This window comes from Liolophura sinensis, chromosome 1, assembly GCF_032854445.1.
Source record: "Liolophura sinensis isolate JHLJ2023 chromosome 1, CUHK_Ljap_v2, whole genome shotgun sequence".
NCBI lineage: Eukaryota > Metazoa > Mollusca > Polyplacophora > Chitonida > Chitonidae > Liolophura > Liolophura sinensis.
In genome coordinates, this window is record NC_088295.1 from 24,701,471 (window position 1) to 24,725,046 (window position 23,576).

Here is a 23,576-nt window from a genome sequence, read left to right on the forward strand (position 1 = left end):
TTTTTGTTTGTTTTTGTTTGTTTTACAATTCCTCTGAGAATTTTAACTGAATGCAGTAGACCTGGTCAGTCTGATATTATTCTTGACCATGTTGTGCCGTAGAGAGTGTGCAAGACTGAACAATTGGGTGTTTTCACTGTTCCATAAGCGTGCGACTTTTGGAAGGTGCACTATTAAGAAAGTGTTAATACTGGCATTGTTGGTGACAGTCTCCTCACTGGTTTTTCTGGCCTATTATGTGGTCAACTTCAGATTTAGTCTGGTGGAGAGACAGCCCCCAGTGCCCAGTGTAAAATGTAATGATCTGACACATCAGAGCAGGCTGTCTCGCACTGGGCCACGGGACCACTCCAGTAAAGCTGGACTTCGCATTGACAGTCGTGTCTTGGTCCTGGTAGAGACCCAGTATTCCCGTTTGGGCACTGAGATTATCCACACGCTAGAGGCCAACAGAATGAAGTACAAGGTAGAGCCTGTGGGCAAATCCCTACCCTACCTCACCCACGTTGACAAGGGCAAGTATGCTGTCATCATCTTTGAGAACCTCAATTCCTACGTGAACATGGACAAGTGGAATCGGCAGTTACTGGACAAGTACTGTAAGGATTATCGTGTGGGCATGGTAGCCTTTGTACCCTCGACGGACGACACAGTGATGTCAGTCACGCTGGATGATCTACAGCTCTCGCTACAGTTCAACCTGGCCATAAAGGACTACATGTTGAATTCATATTCAGAAATCTGGCGATTGACTCGACCCGGGGAATTATTTGAAGGAGAAATACCAGGTGATGATTGGACAGTGTTCCACACCAATCATAGCACACATCAGCCGCTGGCATATGCTCGACGTAGAGAGCCAGATTTTGCAGACTCGCCAGTGAAGGATCATGGGATGTATGTGACAGCAGTACAAGACTTGGGATTCCTAGACGACATTAACAGAGTCATCCTTGGGAACGGTTTCCGTTTCTGGTTGCATCGTCTCATTTTCTTGGACAGCCTGTCATTCCTGTCTCATGGAAGGTTAAGTGTGTCGCTGGATCGGTATGTGCAGATTGATGTGGATGATGTGTTTGTGGGACAGTCTGGCTTGAGAATGACTCCAGGTGATGCGGAGGTAAATGTAGATACAGTGTACTACTCACTCATCCAGTTTGGAATACAGCATGTGAAGGGTTAAAATGTGATACATTTTATTATTGTACAATGCATCTGTAGCACAGATGTACATGTAACTGATCAAACAAATATGATATGCCTTCATTTCTGATTATGTCAGTCAGATCATACATTTCATTGAATATACACATACAGTGTTGTAACATCTTAGTGACATTATGCATTTAAATAATATTCTCCTCTGTTCAGAGAAAATTCCATTGATTTAATGGGTTGAAATGTCTAACATACATAAAATTGGAGAAGGAGGTCAAGAGTTCAAAAGTAGGCAGCTGAATTGATTGTTTAACAATTACTGTTGAATATTCTTAGTAGGCGGCCATGGGGGCTGCAGTAGATAGCTGTTTGTAGCCTGCAACTCGCCTTTTTGAACACCCTGCTGTATATGACAAGATTTTGGGCTGTATCTGTTTCCACATATCCCTGGAGTCAAGGCGACACGTGCAGATGCGAAAATGTAAACAGAAAGGCACACAGTTTTGTTCTGACTTTTGTCATCTCATTATGACGGACATTGGAAAAAACAATTCATGTCTCTAACTGATAAAAAGGTTGCCGTCAAAAAGGCAATTGTTATTCAAGAAGATATGAAAAAATCTGAGTGTAAAATAAAAAAGACAGAGGAGAAATTACAATGAAGACAGTTAAATATATTGACATAAAAAATGCCACTATTTCTAAGTTTGAAAAATGTAGCTTTATAATAGGTGGAAAATATAAGTTACATCACAATTGTAATGTGTCCTTTTTATGTGCTTTAGGCAATGGTTGCTTCACAAGAAAGATTACAACAGCACATCCGTGGCTTCCATTTCAATCTAGGCTTCTCCGGGAAGTTCTATCAGCGTGGCACTCCACTGGAAAATGCTGGAGACACCAGACTTTTAGGTGAGCCTGACTCTGTCCTTTTATACGATTTCATTAAAGATTTATGTTTATGACAGTATTAGAAAAAAGCAAGTATGTTTCATATTGTTTAGTCTTTCACTGTGTCCTAAAGATGTTTATTTACCAGTGAGTTCACTTCAGTTTGGTAAAGTGTTTATTTTGGACCTTTTCCTTGTGAGAGTGCCTTGGTGAGCAAGTAATCACACACATGGATTTCTATCATTATGTGATACTCCAGCTCACTCTCCTAGCTGGTGAGAGCTTGTCTTGGTATCCATATTGTTTACTGAGGTAAGGTGTTAAAGTGAGATTTGACTGGCCTTCACAAAGGAAGCAGTTGACCAAGGTTTGCACATGAACTATACCGTACTATACATAGAAAAAGGAAGGAAAAAAAATTGAAAACCCTGCTGTGTTGTAGAGAATGTGAACAAATTGTGACATCTAGATAGATATGTGAGTTGTGTGTGGTGGATTGGCATGAACTCTGCAATTATCAGCTTGAACAGCAAAAACTGCTTGAGCATCCGTTTCCATATTCAGGATTACCTTGCTACTAAAGTGAACATTAAGGTTGCTCTCTGCCTGTATCAGGAATCATAATAAATGGCTTTGGCTGGCCAGTACCCTGCTGTGGCTAGCTCAGTTTTCTGCTCATTACCAGCCTTTAGTAGATCCTATCTCTGTGCCAAGATAAACCAGGAATAAGCCATGTATAGCTTTGTTTCCACCCACTGCATTTCTGCTGGACTTGTTTTCTACCAGCTAGGAACAGTTGTAATTTATCATAGTCGTATAATGGAGGAATGGATGAAAAAGTTGCCTGCTAATCGGTAATAACTGAGATGGTGTATTGAGAATGTCTGATCAGGCTAGTGAGCCATTCATCACTGCTGGGCTGGCAGCTCTTACTCTGCTGCTGTGCAACCAGATTTTCACTACACAGCCTCTCTGACAAACCAGACCGCTCAGCCCACACAAGTATCTCCATTCTTGTGAAAGGGCAATATGTTTTATACACAGTCCAGTAAATCACCAGGAAACATATCGATATCACATACTTCTGATTCATGTTTGCCCATATACCACATGTGCAAAGGAAATAAAAATCATGTCTGGACTGCTCGCCATTGATGATTGTGTCAGGCACACTTTAGACAGTGTACATGTATTACTCTCTCATAATAACATACGTGTAGTAGGCTTTTTGTGCTGAGATATTCATCAATTTGCAACAGTGAGCATGGGACTCACGCATACCCTAAATGACCTTGAATTACCTCCACAAAAGTGCATTTTTAGAGGAAATAAATGTCAAAAAATTTATATTTGGTGCAGAAACTTACCGTTTTTCCAGTAGAATGTCATCCAATTTTCCAAGCAAATCTCAAAACACTTTTCTAAAAATAAATAGAACTCTCAGAATCGGGAATAGTGGGCAAGTTAGTCATGGACAAAATGTATGGTCATTTAGGGTATCTAAAATTCTCTGGATACAATACATACATGTATATCTGTTCCTCTGAAGTGGATTTAACTGTGCTTGTTGTCCATCTGCTTTTCTGATTTGGGTGCCATAAGCCTGTGTTAAGTCACATTCTGTTTTAAATGTCTTCTCTTGTTACCATCCTTACCCTCCAACATATCCCATTATCTCAAAATGATATTGTATACATGTGTGTGCCCTGCTGCATTCATACACTTACACTTGACAGACATGTACATCTGAATGTGAGCGCCCAGTGATGACCAGGAAGTTTGGTCCTTTGAGAAACTGACAAATTGAATGGTGTGCTAAGTGAAAACTGTATAAGGAATGGCAGTTCAGCATGTGGGATTGATTATACCTGATGTAAGATTTTGGGGAATAAGGCAAACTCTATCTCCTGTTTACTGACAGCACTTCACAACCAGGTCTTCTCTCTGCTTTATACCATCCTTTGATGTAGATATCGGTTTAGCTATACTGTTACTTCACCTGGGACAAGCGAACTGCTCTATCAGTTTAGCCTGTCTGTAAATCTCGTTTTCTCTGCTGTTAATTATCTGTCAGTTTTTATGAGTACACTGTGTAGATGTTGTTACTGTGTTTGTATGCATTCTGTGAGCCCACCATTTCATCTATCATGCCTCTAGTGAATTGCCATATACCCTGACATATATCCTTACCTATTTACTCTCTGGTTTGTGGTTGCGTATGACGTGACTGCTCATAGGAATGTGTGTACACACATGGTTTTTAAGTTGGTCTGAAAGTATGTGTAATCACCAGGCATCTGGGGTAATACAAGTAGATAACAAAATTCTTATGTTTGTGTTCTTGTACATTGTAGCTATTAATGTAGGGACTCATTTTAATTACCACTGGCAAAAAAAAACAAAAAACAAAAACACATACCAGGTATCCTTTAAATAAGAAAAAAGCTAATATTAAAAAGCAAATGTAAGTGGGAAAGGCTGTACAATTATAACTGTGAAGAGCACTCCATGCACAGCCATGTGTTCCCACTTCATCCTTGTGTCAAGATATGTTGAATGTAAGGTTTAACTTTTTTTTATGGCTTGGTTGTGGAAAACCCCACAGGATCTGCATGGTTTCCTCCCTCCTTAATGCTGGCAACCATTGTACTTGTATAAGTGAAATAATATTATGAAATGAATAAATCTTTATGTCAGTGGTGAATCATGTCAGCAGGTGATGTTTTAACAGGTTAGAAAATAATGTAGTAATTTTTTTCTCCTTTTGTTAGTAATACAGTGTATAAATGTGAAATAATACTCAACTTGTATCTACATGTACTGTACAGTTTGATACTTAGAAGTCACATGTGCTAGGACTATGGATGGTTGACTGTTGAGTCACATAACATCAACATATACTTTATATACTTGTATATTGCATATTCCTGTCCCATTTGCTTTCCTGTGACCAGCCTGGCATGTAAATGTAGTTGCTTACGCCTTTATAGAAGATCTTTTGTATAATAAAATATTTTACAATACATATTGTTTACATACAGTATATGTATGTGTGTATGTCATACCTGTATACATGTAAGTAGGTGCATTGATTAGCACTCACCACTCCCAGCTTTGTAAAGGTTTCATAACTTGCTATACATCAGGCACGAAGAGTACATGTATGTGATAATCTATCCCACATCAGACAAAATACCCTGCTTTTCATTGGAGAGCAACAGTCACCAGCATTGGGAACATGTATTTACATGTACATGTATTTTCATATTGGTCAAATATATCCTTTGACCAGGTCATCTTCCTTTCTCACCCCGGCAATGATGCCTTTCGCTGAATTGATGGGTCTCTTTTGCTGGATAATTTCGTTGCACATCTGCTTAGTGACAAAATCTGCATATATTTGTCAAATTCAGTAAATCTCATTCTCTCATAGAGCTTGACAACCTTAATTTGCTGAACCGTATATTCTGTATCCTGTCATTGAATAACAGTGTAACTATTAGTGGCAGTGGGAGGCTGTGTAACTTAATGGAAGGTATAATAATTTACACATATGCATGTACATGTGTACATCATCATGTATGTGTAGGGTCGATCCTTGTTTTTGACTTTAGTAGGTTTTCTTCTGAAACTGTTTTGTGCCATTGCACAGTGTGTGCATATGTGTATTGTCTTGATGAACGTTAGATTGAACATCATCCCTGCTGCAAATGTTCTCATGTGTATATTACATGAACACGTATGTGTATGAAAACACTGTATGTGGTGTATCCAATACAATTTCACATGGTCATAAAAATGTACGTTCTAATTTTCCTAAATTGGGAAGTGTACTTTATAATTTTATTTGCTTGTAACTGTATGCCATGAAATGCATAAACATGTAGATGAAATGTCACACTTAAATCTTATGCAAAGCTTCTTTAGTGTGTGGCTGTGCATATTTATTGTTAGATCAGCTGTAGGAGAGGCCCACAGGCGTGTATGATCAGGTAAGCCATCTTCACTCTTACCTCAGAGAGGTGGGACTCTATGGGCAAGGCTCCACTCCAGGTTGGTCAGGTTATATAAGACATCAGCATTTTAGGGAACTGAAAACATCATTGTCAGAGCCATAATATCCTGTGCCACATCAACTTGTTGCATGTAGAATTATCTTTGAATATGTTCCTAACTTGCTTGTGGGAATGCAGCAACTGAAAAATTACTAACAAAAAACTGTGACAATAACTCTCAGTAAGCTTTTTGTTTCCTGTAATTGGAATTTCACTGTTGATCGTGCGCGGCTATTAATAGATGCTTGTGATCTTCTTACCTCTGTCCTCTGCTGTGTTTCAGGAGTAATGCATTAGCATGGGAATAACAATAGTTGGCTTGGCAAAGTACATACATTGCACCCACCTGTCATTCTCTGTCTTAAGTAGGTTATAAAACATGGCGAAGGGCAGGTAACTACCTGTAGGTATCATGCATTCATGTGATTACCAGAACATGTTGCAGTGCTGAAGTTCCTAATCTATTCTAAGCTTTGACAGCCTGAAGAGCAAATAACGAAGAAAACACTAACATGAATTATATGTCAGAGTAAGACTGTTGAGCATTGTCCAGGAAAGTAGTTTTGATTTATTGTTTTTAGAATTTTTTCAACTGAGTAAGATGCATTTGAAACATTGGTTTCCAGTATGACCTTTTCCAATCACATTGTGACACACAATGTTTAACTATTCAGAAGACATATTCATATAGATCTTTGAATGCATTTGTCACATAAACCTTCAACTATTTCAAGCAAGAGACATTTAGGTGATACCCATTGGATCATTTACTTGGTTAAAATTCTAAATATAAAGGAAATGAGACTATTTTCCTAGGCAATTTTGAGAGGCCTTTCATCTGATATATACTGAAACAAAGTTTCTTTTCTTTTAAGGCACATAAAATATTGTTATGGTGATTTGAAATCCATTTATCCCTTCTCAAGTGGATTTGGAATGGTGTTAAAAATGAGAAATGTATCAAGTCTACATTTGAAATTTATCCCTTGTTGTTTTGCAGAACTGAAGGATAAATTTTGGTGGTTTTGCCACATGTGGCGTCATGAACAACCACACAAATTTACCCAGTCCGCCAAGTTGGAGCGGTCCCTACTGCAGAACTACCAGTTTGCCAAGGTAACTGATGTGTGGACCAGACATGTACTACACAGATATTGTTAGACCTGTACATGTATGAATCAAGATCTACGTTTGCAGACATAACTGCCTGGTGTTCTCAGAAGTGGTAGGGTTATATTGGAATGGAGCATGGAGATTTCTCAAAGAACTCTTACACACAACTGTCTTCTCAGTCTTTGTTTTGTGGTCATGAACATTTTGGTGAAGCATTTTCAAACTAACTGTAATTTCTTAAAACTGAAAATCTAGGTGCATTTTGTCTCATTGAGCTGCATTTATGAAGAAATGCAGAAGCATGTGCTATGATTATGAAGATGTAGGGTAAATGTAGTAAAAGTTGGTTGTTCTCCATATTTGATAATTCTGGATGAGTAATGCAGTTATTTCTTGTTGTTATCAACTCCATGCTCTTCACTTCATTGCTTCCTATGACACTCAGGTAAGACATTATTTATATGGAGGTGTAATCTGGAGCAACCAGGTGAGTTGACGGTAGGTGTATTCCTCGATGACAGAGTTACCCCCTCTTCCCATTTCTTCTTGCCAGCTGGATGGGTTGTCTGCACTTGGAAGGTCTGCATCTTTTATAATGATTATCTGATGGCCATTTCTTATTGCGCAGAACTCCAGAAGCATTTTCACTGGTTTGACCACACATGGAGCCATGTACAGCCTCATTTAATAGGGAACAGCTCTCTATTGATGGAGGATATGAGAATCAATGCTAACTTTGCTAAGGTATATAATCCTATTTGTTTTGTATTATTGCTTCCAAATTAACATTGGTTGATGCACAGATATCAAATTGTGGCTACTCATGGACATATTAACATTTTAATGCTTTAATCAGTTGCCATGTATTCTGTAAAATGTAAAATATAATTTACCAACTTACAGTACTGTTTGAATTTGGAAAATCTGATAATCAACTAATGGGTACAGTAACAGTGCTATTTCAGTATTTGGGGTATATGATTCAAGGCAAATGAGATATAATTTACCAGGTTTCGGTACTATAGGAATTTGAAAAATCTGATACTGTAATTGTTCAACCTTTACGCATGTTTGAAAGGTGTTCATTCAAGCATATTCTGAATGTATTTTTCTGAGTTGACTAATAAAATATATACTTTTTGTAAAGCCCTGAACCTGGACAACCAAAGTACTTTTGTCTCCAAAATCAATTTGAAAATGTGCATAATTTACACTAGAAGTTGCTCTTTTATATGCGAAAAGGTCGAGGAAATAGGGCAATCAGCTAATGAGTACAGCAGAATTGCTGTCTCAGTATTTGAGGTGTATGATTCAAGGAAAACGAGAAAGTAATATTTTGCGAAAACAAGTCATGCTTAATGAATTATGTAAAGGTAAGTAGACGTTTGCCAACAAAACTCATTGTTGTTCAGGTATTGGTATTCATGTTCATAGAATGATTTCAGTGTAGTGTCATGTAGCAGCTCAAATCTTGTATTTTAGTCATGTAACCAATGATCCGTTTAAGTCAAGTAACTGGTTTCTCCCACTGTAATGCTGTGTTTTGTTATATATGTAAAATATCCCTGAGTATGTCTTTAAAATACCAATCAAATCAATTCATCATTCAAACCAATACATGTATATACATATATATATATATATATATATATATATATATATATATATATATATATAATGTATGTAGTGTGTGTGTGTGTGTGTGTTGATTTGATTGGTATTTTAAGACACTCACAATCAATAATATGGATATCCAGATAACAAAGTTTTCATAGGTACATACAAATCAATAATATACCTTTCTTCTTCTCATAAATTATATGTCGTGCCATTGATGTATTGTGTACAGGACTGGGACCTGCCAGTGGATAACCAGTATGCCATTGCCCCGCATCATTCAGGCGTTTACCCAGTCCATGAGCCTCTGTATGAGGCATGGAAAAAGGTGTGGAATATCCGAGTGACCAGCACAGAGGAATACCTCCACCTGCGCCCAGCTCGCCGGCGACAGGGCTTTATACACAAGGGCATAATGGTACGTGATGTAATCTGCATGTTGTACTATACATGTACATCTGTGCTGATAGCTGTTTATATGTGTGAAGATTCAACAGATTTCTGTTATGTTTTTTTCAGCGTTATTATCTAAGGGAATTGTGTTTTACATGTGATTAAACTTGTGTTTTATAGGTTCTACCTCGTCAAACCTGTGGTCTTTTTACTCACACTGTTTTCCTGGACAAGTATCCTGGTGGTCGAGAGAGACTGGATGACAGCATCAGGGGCGGAGAACTCTTCCAGACATTTCTCAGTAACCCTGTAAGTTTTCACATCTTTATGCAAATAATAAGATTAATAACATTCGGTTTTTTTGATGCATGTACATCTGTTGCATGATGAATGCCATATTAATTCTGCTCCCACACTATTCCCTGTTTGTTTTCTGTTCAGATCAATATCTTCATGACCCATATGCCAAATTATGGCAGTGACAGGCTGGCATTGTACACGTTTGAGAGTGTTGTCAAGTTCATAAAGTGTTGGACAAACCTTCGACTGCTGTCTGTCTCGCCATTAGAACTTGCCAAAAAGTACTTCAACATGTACCCTGAGGAGGAGGACCCAGTCTGGCAGGTGAGTGGTCCTACACTCTCTGCATTTCACACAATCCCACTCAGCCTTGTGGGCTCCAGAGTTTGTGCCATGATTTGCACTGTTACATCTTCATTTAATCAAGCTAGTGATGTTCATAGCACTGCTTGTTGCTTTATAATGTTGTGTCAAAGAAAAAATAAGATCCAAATGTACAAGCAACAGACAATCAATGATTGGCTGAAAATTCCCCAGCAGAAGTTCACGGGACGCAATGCCATTGGCTGTCAAAAGAGTAGGTTTCTGAAGTCTTTTATAGGTACAGTGAAAGAAGGGTGATTATGAATCCTATCTTGCTGGTGGGAAGAGGGCACAGTTGTGGCTCAGTATCCTGCTGACACTCCCTACATCCCCACACAATGTTCCCTGTATCACCCTGCTGGCTCAAGAGTTTATACCATGCTCAGTACATGTGTGTGTTAGTATCCCCTGATAGTCCCTACATTCTCACACAATGTTCCCTGTATCACCCTGCTGGCTGAAGAGTTTATACCATGCTCAGTACATGTGTGTGTTTGTATCCCCTGATAGTCCCTACAGTCTCACACAATGTTCCCTGTATCACCCTGCTGGCTCCACAGTTTAAACCATGCTCAGTACATCTGTGCGTTAGTATCCTGCTGACAGCTCCCACATTCCCACACAATTTTTATGTGCAGGAATTTATGAACTTGACAATTCCCCACACAATTTTCCCTGTATCATCCTGCAAGGCCCCAGAGTTTAAACCATGCTCAGTACATCTGTGAGCTAGCATCCTGGTGATAGTCCCCATATTCCCACACAATGTTCCATGTATCATCCTGCTGGCTGAAGAGTTTAAACCATGTTCAGTACATCTATGGGTTAGTATACTGCTGATAGTCCCCACATTCCCACACAATGTTCCATGTATCACCCTGCTGACTCAAGAGTTTAAACCATGTTCAGTACATCTATGGGTTAGTAAACTGCTGATAGTCCCCACATTCCCACACAATGTTCCATGTATCACCCTGCTGACTCAAGAGTTTAAACCATGTTCAGTACATCTATGGGTTAGTAAACTGTTGATAGTCCCTACATTCCCACTCAATGTTCCATGTATTATCCTGCTGGCTCAAGAGTTTAAACCATGTTCAGTACATCTATGGGTTAGTAAACTGCTGATAGTCCCCACATTCCCACACAATGTTCCATGTATCACCCTGCTGACTCAAGAGTTTATACCATGCTCTGTACATGTGTGTGTTTGTATCCCCTGATAGTCCCCACATTCTCACACAATGTTCCCTGTATCACCCTGCTGGCTCAAGAGTTTAAACCATGTTCAGTACATATATGGGTTAGTAAACTGCTGATAGTCCCCACATTCCCACACAATGTTCCATGTATCATCCTGCTGGCTCAAGAGTTTATACCATGCTCTGTACATGTGTGTGTTTGTATCCCCTGATAGTCCCTACATTCTCACACAATGTTCCCTGTATCACCCTGCTGGCTCAAGAGTTCAAACCATGTTCAGTACATCTGTGGGTTAGTATCCTGCTGACAATTCCCACATTCCCACACAATTTTTATGTGCGGGAATTTATGAACTTGACAATTCCCCAAACAATTTTCCCTGTATCATCCTGCAGGCCCCAGAGTTTAAACCATGCTCAGTACATCTGTGGGCTAGCATCCTGCTGACAGTCCCCATATTCCCACACAATGTTCCATGTATCACCCTGCTGACTCAAGAGTTTAAACCATGCTGAGTACATCTGTAGGTTAGTAAACTGCTGATAGTCCCCATATTCCCACACAATGTTCCATGTATCATCCTGCTGGCTCAAGAGCTTAAACCATGTTCAGTACATCTATGGGTTAGTATACTGCTGAAAGTTCCCACATTCCCACACAATGTTCCATGTATCACCCTGTTGACTCTAGAGTTTAAACCATCTATGGGTTAGTAAACTGTTGATAGTCCCCACATTCCCACACAATGTTCCATGTATTATCCTGCTGGCTCAAGAGTTTAAACCATGTTCAGTACATCTATGGGTTAGTAAACTGCTGATAGTCCCCACAATCCCACACAGTGTTCCATGTATCATCCTGCTGGCTCAAGAGTTTATACCATGCTCAGTACATGTGTGTGTTTGTATCCCCTCATAGTCCCTACATCCTCACACAATGTTCCCTGTATCACCCTGCTGGCTGAAGAGTTTAAACCATGCTCAGTACATCTGTGGTTTAGTATCCTGCTAACAGTTCCCACATCCCCACACAATTTTTATGTGCAGGAATTTATGAACTTGACAATTCCCCACACAATTTTCCCTGTATCATCCTGCAGGCCCCAGAGTTTAAACCATGCTCAGTACATCTGTGGGCTAGCATCCTGGTGATAGTCCCCATATTCCCACACAATGTTCCATGTATCATCCTGCTGACTCAAGAGTTTAAACCATGTTCAGTACATCTATGGGTTAGTAAACTGCTGATAGTCCCCACATTCCCACACAATGTTCCATGTATCACCCTGCTGGCTCAAGAGTTTAAACCATGTTCAGTACATCTATGGGTTAGTATACTGCTGAAAATTCCCACATTCCCACACAATGTTCCGTGTATCACCCTGCTGGCTCAAGAGTTTAAACCATGTTCAGTACATCTGTAGGTTAGTAAACTGCTGATAGTCCCCACATTCCCACACAATGTTCCATGTATCACCCTGCTGGCTCAAGAGTTTAAACCATGTTCAGTACATCTATGGGTTAGTAAACTGCTGATAGTCCCCACATTCCCACACAATGTTCCATGTATCACCCTGCTGGCTCAAGAGTTTAAACCATGTTCAGTACATCTATGGGTTAGTAAACTGCTGATAGTCCCCACATTCCCACACAATGTTCCATGTATCACCCTGCTGGCTCAAGAGTTTAAACCATGTTCAGTACATCTATGGGTTAGTAAACTGCTGATAGTCCCCACATTCCCACACAATGTTCCATGTATCACCCTGCTGGCTCAAGAGTTTAAACCATGTTCAGTACATCTATGGGTTAGTAAACTGCTGATAGTCCCCACATTCCCACACAATGTTCCATGTATCACCCTGCTGGCTCAAGAGTTTAAACCATGTTCAGTACATCTATGGGTTAGTAAACTGCTGATAGTCCCCACATTCCCACACAATGTTCCATGTGTCACCCTGCTGGCTGAAGAGTTCAAACCATGCTCAACACAGTTGTGGCTCAGGATCCCCTGATAGTCACCACATCCCCACACAAGGTTCCACATATCTCCGTGCTGGCTCAAGAGTTTAAACCACACTTAGTACATCTGTGGCTCAGTATCCTCCTAACAGTTGACAATAATGTTATGTTTTAATGCATTCATTCAAAATAAAGGAATGGATGATCTTATGAGGAAAATGAAAGTGTTCTGTTTATAATTATGAATTGCAGTACTTAGTGTTAATGGTGTGCTATAATATTGCAGATTTTGATTCTTTTCAGAATCCCTGTGATGACAAACGTCATATGGAGATCTGGTCTGTGAATAAAACTTGTGATAAACTACCACGTTTTCTAGTCATAGGCCCACAGAAAACAGGTATGTTTTGTTGAACATTCTCTTGATGAGTAGAATAAGTTGATGATATCCCTTTTTATGTTGTGTGCATCAAGTTTGTTTGATGTGAATAGCATACAGTAAAATTGAAGACCCATTTGTTGTCTTAGTCAAAGAAAAGGCATCTGGATGAAAATTCTAACTGCCCTATGGGAATTTGTTCTTTGATCGTGAAATGTAACCATTCAATGGTGATTGTCAAGTGTTTAAGTGAATAATATAGAAATGGAAAAAAGTTTCATTTTGGGGGCATTTTTGCTACTATTTTGCATATTTTCCATTTAGCAATTGTGAGTTTTCAAAGGTTATGTCAGACGTGAATTGGTATGACCATTGCTACAAGTCTGGTACAGGGCCTGTACATAGGCCTATTCCCCACTTCCCTGTTCTTCACGTAAATTGTGTAGATTTACGCAAACTAACATTGGAGTACAGAAAACAATAATAAGAAATATATCTGCCATGCTGCAGATGTGCTTAATGTATTATGTTTTGATTTACTTTTTCAGGCACTACAGCATTATATACATTCCTTGCCATGCATCCAGCCATCCTCAGCAATTACAAAAGCCCAGAAACATTTGAGGAAGTTCAGTTTTTTAATGGGAAGAACTATTACAAAGGCCTTGACTGGTAAGACATGTCAGATTGAAACGAATCTTCCTGTGGTTTAATAGCATTTCGTTTGTTTGGAGCACTGTGATCTATTGAAGAAATGTGTCCTAATAAAAATGTTACAACTTGACTACTTTGAATTTGATTTTTTCCTTTTTTAAATACTTCGTATCAGATTGCAATTTTGGTAATGTAACATGAAACTCTTGAAGCAAAGTAAGTGTGATGTGATAAAGCGTGCCCTGCCCTGGCTGATGTACATGTGTAGCTTTACTCAGAAACGAAAATAGAAGAATATCTTTGTTGGGTGGTACATAAATGACAATACAGGTGCATACGTAGGTGTGCACAGTTGAGCACCACTTTTTTGTGCTTATTTTATTTAATATCTGCATGTAATATTTAAATTTTCAGGTACATGAACTTTTTCCCAGTCCCAGAGAATGCTTCTGCCAAATTTTTGTTTGAAAAAAGTGCAACTTATTTTGACAACGATGTTGTTCCATTTCGGGCATACTCGCTGTTACCAAAAGCAAAGCTGATAACTATTTTGATCAGCCCGGCCAAGCGTGCCTACTCTTGGTACCAGGTGAGATTATTCTCCTTGTGAGTCTCCATGCTGAATGCATTATCATCAGGTTATGAAATGTGTGTTTTCATCACTGTAGATATTAATCAAAGTTGATTTGGAAAATGTTTTTCTTCACTAAGTCTTATAAATGCCTTATACTGTAGATGAAATGGAAATTGGAAGGGCAACCATAAATGCATGGTTATTGGGCTAAACTAGCACTTTGTCAACTTTGAAGAAGGAATTTAATATTGAGTGTCATATTGCAGTTGACTTACGGTTTGGTAAACGAGGGTTTTATTGCTTTCATTCATGGCCAAGTCTAGCTGTCTGATCAGACACTGTCAATATTTGTCTATTCTTTCAGCTGTCAATCACATCTAATCAACACAGGTGTGAAAAAAGGGGACAAATAAGATTAAAATCGTTTAATTTTTTTAGAGTGTGCTTTCCACGGAAATAGAGTGATGTGCCCGAGAAGTTTGTTTTACATAAATATCTGATATAACATAATGGGACTTGATATGTTTGACATATTAAAGCACTTTTACTCTGATCCACATCATACATTGATTTATGGAGTCATATTTTACATTTCTACATTTAATTTCTTCGCAGCATATGAGAGCACATGAAGACCCGACTGCTCTGAATTACACATTCTATGAGATAATCACTGCCAATGACTTGTCGCCACGAGGCATGAGGGAACTCAAACACCGCTGTCTAAACCCTGGCATGTACGCGCATCACCTTGAGAAATGGCTGGATTATTACCCGGCCCGACAGGTCAGTTGTTAACTGTTCAAACTGTGATAACTCAGTGCACCTGTGACATACGGACACAGTTCATGTCTGGTGGATAGTTAACTCAGTCTCAGCTGGTGGTAAATCTAGATCAGGGACTGACAGCAGTATTAAAACTGACACTCAGTCCAACATATCTTGAGTAATGAGTTAATATTGAAAGTGGCATGTGAAAGTCAATACCAAAAGTGACATGTGTCTGATTAATCAATCCATTGCAGATTTTCATCATTGACGGGGAAATGTTGAAGAGAGACCCGGCACAAGTGATGACCAAAGTACAACGCTATCTTCACATCGAACCATTTGTAGATTACACTAGGAATTTAAGGTGAGATCAAGTTCGAGTTAAGTGGTCTCCAGCATGAATTGCTGATAGGCAATGCTTATTCTTATTCAATATCATGTGGATATTTCTCTCTCCAAATAGACTCCACAGTCTAATCGTCATAATGAACTTATTGACCCAAATATGGATTATATCACATGTTATTAATATCCAGCAATGTAATGAAGGATTCCTTACGTCACATGGATTCCTCACAGATTACATGGGTGCCACACCCATCCCTTGGGTTCCTCCCACACCACAAGGGTGCCTCACTTATTACATGGATTACTCACACGTCACATGGATTCTTCACACATCATATCAATGCCTCACACATCACATGGATTCCTCACACATCACATGGATTCCTCACACATCACATGGATTCTTCACACATCATATCAATGCCTCACACATCACATGGATTCCTCACCCATCACATGGATTCCTCACACATCACATGGATTCCTCACACATCACATGGATTCCTCACACATCAATGCCTCACACATCACATGGATTCCTCACCCATCACATGGATTCCTCACACATCACATGGATTCCTCACACATCACATGGATTCCTCACACATCATATCAATGCCTCACACATCACATGGATTCCTCACACATCATATAAATGCCTCACACGTCACATGGATGCCTCACACATCTCATGAGTTCCTGACACAACACATGTTTTTTTTATACATCATATGGATTCCTCACTACAAGCATACCTTATCTCAAATAACCATTCCTCACTTCTGATATAATTCGTTTATATGTACCCCTAACTTTTATTTGTCACTTCAGACATTTTCATGTACATTATTTCAAAAGGCATATTACGGTAATATTTATGAATTGTATGGTAATGATTTATCTTTGCAGAAAAACAATGCCAAATTTTGTGTTTTTGCCAGCCATTGAGTTAACTTATATTAGTGTTAGTAGAATCAATTCCATTATGCATTTATAAGGCCACAAGGAAGCCTAATTAGCTATTAAGAAGCCTGACTACCCTAGGTGACTGGGACTTTAGGGTTTGTGAACAGTTTTCAGCTTTCTTCTTGGCTGAGAAGAGACGCAGGTAGTGGTGACTTTCTCTTTTATAACTATATGCCTTATGAACCAGGAAGGACAATATTATTTGAATGACCTGACGGAGTGTGGCTTTCTATTACAGGTATGATGCTTCCAAAGGCTTCTTCTGCCAGATTGTGAATGAAGACAAGACAAAATGTTTGGGTCGCAGCAAAGGTCGCTCTTACCCGCCAATGGATGGCCGAGCCGAAACCTTTCTCCAGCGCTTCTACAGACGCCACAATGTTGTACTGTCTAAACTCCTGTCTCATTTGAACCAGCCTATACCACAGTGGCTTCGAGAGGACTTGAACCAAGTATAGTGTATGTGTGAACATTGTATCAAGAACAGGCCATCATTTGTGTGTGTGTTACTGAGTGGCTAGTCTGGTTGCTATGATGTACATGTACATATTGATGGAGTATATGTGTGAACAGTGTACCAAGAACAGGCCATCATTGGTGTGTGTACTACTGAGTGGATAGCCTGGGTGCTATGATGTACATGTACATATTGATGGAGTATATGTGTGAAGTGTACCAAGAACAGGCCATCATTTGTGTGTGTGCTACTGAGTGGATAGCCTGGGTGCTATGATGTACATGTACATATTGATGGAGTATATGTGTGAACAGTGTACCAAGAACAGGCCATCATTGGTGTGTGTGCTACTGAGTGGATAGCCTGGGTGCTATGATGTACATGTACATATTGATGGAGTATATGTGTGAACAGTGTACCAAGAACAGGCCATCATTTGTGTGTGTGCTACTGAGTGGATAGCCTGGGTGCTATGATGTACATGTACATATTGATGGAGTATATGTGTGAACAGTGTACCAAGAACAGGCCATCATTGGTGTGTGTGCTACTGAGTGGGTAGTCTGGGTGCTATGATGTACATGTACATGTTGATGGAGTGTATGTGTCTATATGTGTTACTGGTGGAATGTGATGCTGTCCAATGAACACACTCATTGTGTTTGCTCTAAAAACTCGCCAGAAGAAGTGCATTTTTAGAGGTAAATAAGCATCATAAAATGATACGTTTTATTTTTCCAGTAGGTCTGCCAGCAACCTGTGGATGGTCGTTGGTTTCGCTTGGGCTCTGCCCATATTTTACCCACCATAATGCTGGCTACTGTCATATAAATGAAATATACTTGAACATAGCATAAAACACCAATCAAACAGTTAAATAAAAAATATTCCAGTAGGATACATGTACCTCTATCGTACCTTCCAAAGATATCTGAAAGCACCTTCCTAAAGAGTATTAAGCAGAACTCTCAGAATCAGGCCAAAATGAGTATCTTAGTCATGGAGAAAGGTTTAGGTCATATACAGTATGTGTACCAGGGGTGGCCTTTGCTGTTCACATTTGTTGAATGTATCATACATTTGTTACGCTACCTGAGTAAGTGTATGTATCTGGGTACACATGTCTCATCTTGTTGTGTTTACAGCTCACAGTGGGTGCCACTCTGTGACAACTGCTGTAAACATCAGCTTTCTACTAAATCTTTATCGATTTATGTGAGTTGGGGTCTTACAAGAACTGTTGCTGCACTGATTTTATGAATGTACAGATTCTGCATTTCGAACATTAACCATCTCATGTGAAGGTCATGGAGCATGAAGTTTTCTCTTAGTATGAAATTGGTGGGGAATTTTGAGCTGACTGCAGGCCTGAGAGTGCTTTGAAAATTGAATACTGTAGTGTTGCCAAATTGAAATACACAAAAACTCATCAAATCAATCTGATGGTTTCACAGTTCTCCTAACAATTTCTTAATCACTTATTGACATGGCTGCCAGTACTGTATGTATGACGTTAGACTACATGTACATGTAGTCAGTTATTTTTGAAATCGTCATGGTTTAAGTTATGTTTTTCTCAGGGTTGATCGACAATGTTTCGCCCTCCTATTGAAGACATTGACGTGTTACTGTGACTTACAGTTGTACAAAAAATCAAAAATTATTTAACTACGCTGTATCTTTAAAATTTATTAAAATCTGTACTAAAGTGTTCTCAGGGCCGAATCCCTCTTACTGTCAGGCCAGTTATAGACTTGTAGATAGGCCTAAATTATTAATACTGCCAGCTTTGACCAAATAACCTTATGACGTGAACTCCTAAACATATATCAAGAGCGAACACTCTGTCAACCCAAGTAAAAGACTGTATGTATATGATTCTGACTAAACCCTGGTTGGCAGAGAGAAAAGGATTGATCCAGTGCTAACTGTAACACAGTGTAGTGCAGTTAGTCATTGATGCACTAGTACATGTACACCAAATGGTTCCAGCAGATATGTACATGTATGCATTGTAGGAACTCAATCACCCAGTGGTTGTCCATGCCACAGTGGAATTCACTTGTGACTATAAAATACATGTATGTTACATGTACAACTATGGCTGAATGATATCTGAATGTTGGGTATGTAAGTGAATAATAAAAGCAATTTTAGTTTATAAAAATCAAACTACAGATTTGTTCAAAATATATATGTATGTGTATATTTGTTTTAAAATGTACACATTACATGTATTACAAAACTTCAGACTGACATACAACTTTATCCCTCAGGTGACAGAGGGGTATTTCTGTGTGTGAACAGTACTTCTTTTGTATAACTCAATGTGGTTTATGTTTTGTGATGAATTTTCAAATCTTGATGTACAAATGTCCATAGCTGCCTCAAACCTCCATGACTTCTTATTAGCAAGCGATATTGTAACTCCGGTCATAGCTGCTGGTTACATTTTCAGAAGATCAGAACAGCAGTTTACCTGGAAAAACATAGTTCTCCATTTTCTTTACTAATATTCATGTTAGACTGATGCATGTGAGTTGCAGTAAATGTTTAAATATCACATTGGTGACTGGAGCATGTAATTCTATTTGATTCAGGCCCTGTTTAGTCGCCTCACAACTGTTTCATATTCAAGGCTACACAGTCAGTGAAGAAGAATTAATAGCAATGCAAATATTTGCTTTAGAAGATGGGCAACTTTCACAAAACTTCGTATGTCTCATTTATCGTAACTTTTTTTGCAAAATACGTCAATGTTATAGTTCATTAAAGCGACACTATTTACAAGAAAAGTTACAAAAAATTGACTTACAAAGTTTCGTGAAAGTATTCCCAGAGTTTTTTGCAAAACATTTTGAAATCATCTTGTCTCTCACAGAACGGTTTTACACTCAATAACACTAAAGCAAATGATAGCAATATTAGAAAAGTTGTCGATCTAGAAATGATCAGAAGTTGTCATCAGTGGTGGTCGATATATTTTCACTACCTTTTAGCTCAGTTTGAACGGGATTGTAGGAACTCAATCACCCAGTGGTTGTCCATGCCACAGTGGAATTCACTTGTGACTATAAAATACATGTATGTTACATGTACAACTATGGCTGAATGATATCTGAATGTTGGGCATGTAAGTGAATAATTAAAGCATTTTTAGTTTATAAAAATCAAACTACAGATTTGTTCAAAATATATATGTATGTGTATATTTGTTTTAAAATGTACACATAACATGCATTACAAAACTTCAGACTGACACAACTTTATCAACAAAGTTTTGTGGAAGTATTCCCAGAGTTCTTAGCACAACATGTTGAAATTATCTTGTCTCTCACAGAATGGTTTTACTTTCAGTAACACTAAAGCAAATGAGAGCAATATTAGAAAAGTTGTCAATCTAGAAATGGTCACAAGTTGTCATCAGTGGTGGGCGATATATTTTCACTACCTTTTAGCTCAGTTTGAACGGTGGAAATGCCTGTTGTAACATTCAGAATTGTCAGGAATAATTTAGCCATTTGAAGACCATGTTTATAAATTTTGGCATAAATTTACATGAACAAAATCGTGTGTATTAGATTGTGGTGGAAGAAACATAAAAAATTTTTGAAATAGAATAATGGGGAATTTCTGTTCATTCTCCAGTGGTTAATATTTGTATATTGGGAATAATTTCGTAACAAATTAAACTAATATAGTTTCACTAGTGCCAGCCTTTACTTTTATATCTTGTCTCCTACACTAGTGTTGTTGACTGTAGCTGTCACATATTATACAAGTATATTTATGTTCCTAAACCAAAATAAACTATTTTCAACTCTAGCACCCTGTATTTTATTCGTTGATTGATTCTGAAAGAGTTACCCAAGTATACATGGTCATAGTTATTCAACTCATTATAGGTCTACCATCCCAATAACTCACAGAGAATTTTTTTTTTTTTTTTTTGATTCTTCAGTACATCAACTGCGTACATGTATTACCATGTCACTTAGTGGTTGACAGCTCTTGCATAGCTTTTTTGGTGGTCATTTTCTCCGGGCATTCCGGTTTCTGCCTCCCATAAACCTGTCACACGCCTTCTACATGTACCTATATGGGAAGAATACTTGATCACGACGTTAAACACCAATCAGTAAATCAGGTGAACGTCTTGAAGTTCGGCTCAGTTGGTTAGCGCGCTAGCGCAGCGTAATGATCCAGGAGACTCTCACCAATGCGGCCGCTGTGAGTTCAAGTCTAGCTCATGCTGGCTTCCTCTCCAGCCGTACGTGGGAAAGTCTGCCAGCAACCTGCGGGTGGTCGTAGGTTTCCCCCGGGTTCTACCCGGTTTCCTCCCACCACAATGCTGGCCGCCGTGGTATAAGTGAAATATTTTTGAGTACGGCGTAAAACACCAATCAAATAAATAAGTCTTGAGGTTCGTTGGCGATAACTTGCCTTCTGCCAATATGGCTTACGCACGGATCTCGTCCCGCCGCTGAAAAGGTGGACTTACCAAGTGATGGGAAAGTTAGTCACTTGCTGTAGACCGGCGGGCGATTTACTCTGGGCATTTCGCTTCGCAGCACCCTGAAACTGATCGAAGTGTTATCGTCAAAGAGGAATATTCAGCAGTTGGCTTTAAGCACCAATAATCAATCATTAGGCTAAGCTAATACCAGTAGTTTGTAGTAGGTGACCCTTGTTTAGCTGTATAGTTAAGACAGGCTCAAAACTCAATACCGATCAAGGCCTCCCACAAAGTAAATGGCACTTCAGTCTGGGCCAGAGTTAATACTGGGCTTTATTGTGCCATAATAAAGGTATGAACATATGGCTCACGTTCTTCAAAGAGACAAGTATATGACTCCAGTCTTACACCGTGGCTTATTTCCATATTTACTGAGTAACTTTCGGTTATTGAGGTAAAACTAGATTTACTAGCTCGGCAAACATAATTCCAATGCGGTTAAATGCCCTGAAGATGTGTCCACATAGACTATATATATAAACATGCGATAAGGTTGTGGAACAGCAGTATCGTGATTTTTAAGGTGATTACAACTGTTAACCATTTGCTGGTGAATGAGTCTCTGCCACAGCCACTCTTGTCTATACAGAGTATAACAACACACATGTATACATGCGCATTACTTGAGGCATGGAGGAGCGGATTTACAAATATCTCCACACAAACACACAGTAGTGTTAGATTCGTGCAAACGCTTAACCAAGAAGTCCATGGACAGTTGGACACTCGCCACGATATGGCTGAAAAACTGCCAGTGTTAGTCCAATGTTAGTCCAAAATATTCATTTATAGTTGGACAGCGTGAGAAATAGATATATGTAACTGCAAGTGACACGACATAGCACACGGCGATCGCCAGCGAACAATTACTTCTCTCTCGCAGCCAGCAAAAAGCTGGAATGCACATGTATAACTTCTCAGAAATATCATCTTCGTTTATATTGAATCGTGTGCCAGCGGCCAATGAAAGGTTATATTAAAGTGCTACATTACAGCTTAACTGGTGGTTAGATTTATACAAAGTTGGCTTAACATGTACCTTAATTATTTTTTTCTGCTTTTAGAGCATGACCTAATATAACGATTTGCATACGATATTCCATCAGCCGTGAAGCGTCATTTGGTGGACGTCATTAAAACCGCTGTGTAAGATATACCATCATCTAGTGGACGTCATTAACGTCGCCGTATATATGTCATCATCTGGTGTATGTCATTAAAACCGTCGTGTATGATATATCATCATTATATCAAATATGTTGGTTGTAAGGCGGGCTTTATGGACCATATTCGTAATATATGTGGCAACCTATATATAATATATAAGACAATAAATGAAGGTATTTTCAGATCTAAAGGGGTTTTGTGGTCTTCTCTAAATGTTTTGTCAGTTGAGCGAAAGTAAGTTATCTTGAACAAGAAACAGATTTCAGTGATGTGGGAAAGAGATTTGTTCTCTGAAAACGACCAGGCTGATCGTAATGTCAGAATTATTTATTTATTTATTTATTTATTTTGATTGGTGTTTTACGCCGTACTCAAGAATATTTCACTTATACGACGGCGACCAGCATTATGAAGGAAGGAAACCGGGCAGAGCCCGGGGGAAACCCACGACCATCCGCAGGCTGCTGTCAGACCTTCAATGTATATTGAGATCCAGCTCACAAATGGAAGAAAGCAGATTGTCTGGAACAAACCATCAGGCATTGCGGGGTATCTAACAAACGTAACTGACTTAAGGCCACAGTTAGGGCCGATTTCGAACACGTAACCGCCTTGGTCAAGAGCCTGAGTTGCAGCGAGCCAGCGTTTTAACTGTTTGAGCCAGCGAACTCCGCAATAACATAAGTTCAG

General features: G+C 39.0%; 1 protein-coding gene across 2 annotated transcripts; it reads left to right on the top strand.

Moving 5' to 3' along the window:
• The first annotated feature begins 29 nt into the window (after positions 1 to 29).
• On the top strand, positions 30 to 18,999 carry LOC135467813 (bifunctional heparan sulfate N-deacetylase/N-sulfotransferase-like). 2 transcript variants are annotated; one of them, XM_064745692.1, is made up of 12 exons: positions 30 to 1,120; positions 1,944 to 2,070; positions 7,846 to 7,961; positions 9,067 to 9,252; positions 9,408 to 9,536; positions 9,669 to 9,851; positions 13,358 to 13,454; positions 13,982 to 14,105; positions 14,502 to 14,676; positions 15,277 to 15,447; positions 15,687 to 15,796; positions 16,985 to 18,999. In XM_064745692.1, exons 1-12 carry the CDS (start codon positions 89 to 91, stop codon positions 17,202 to 17,204), a joined length of 2,670 nt encoding a protein of 889 aa, XP_064601762.1. In that variant the 5' UTR covers positions 30 to 88; the 3' UTR covers positions 17,205 to 18,999. The 2 variants fall into 2 exon arrangements, with proteins under 2 accessions (XP_064601762.1, XP_064601752.1); XM_064745682.1 differs by lacking the exon at positions 7,846 to 7,961 and adding an exon at positions 7,105 to 7,220 and having other exon boundaries at positions 31 to 1,120.
• Positions 19,000 to 23,576: the final 4,577 nt, after the last annotated feature.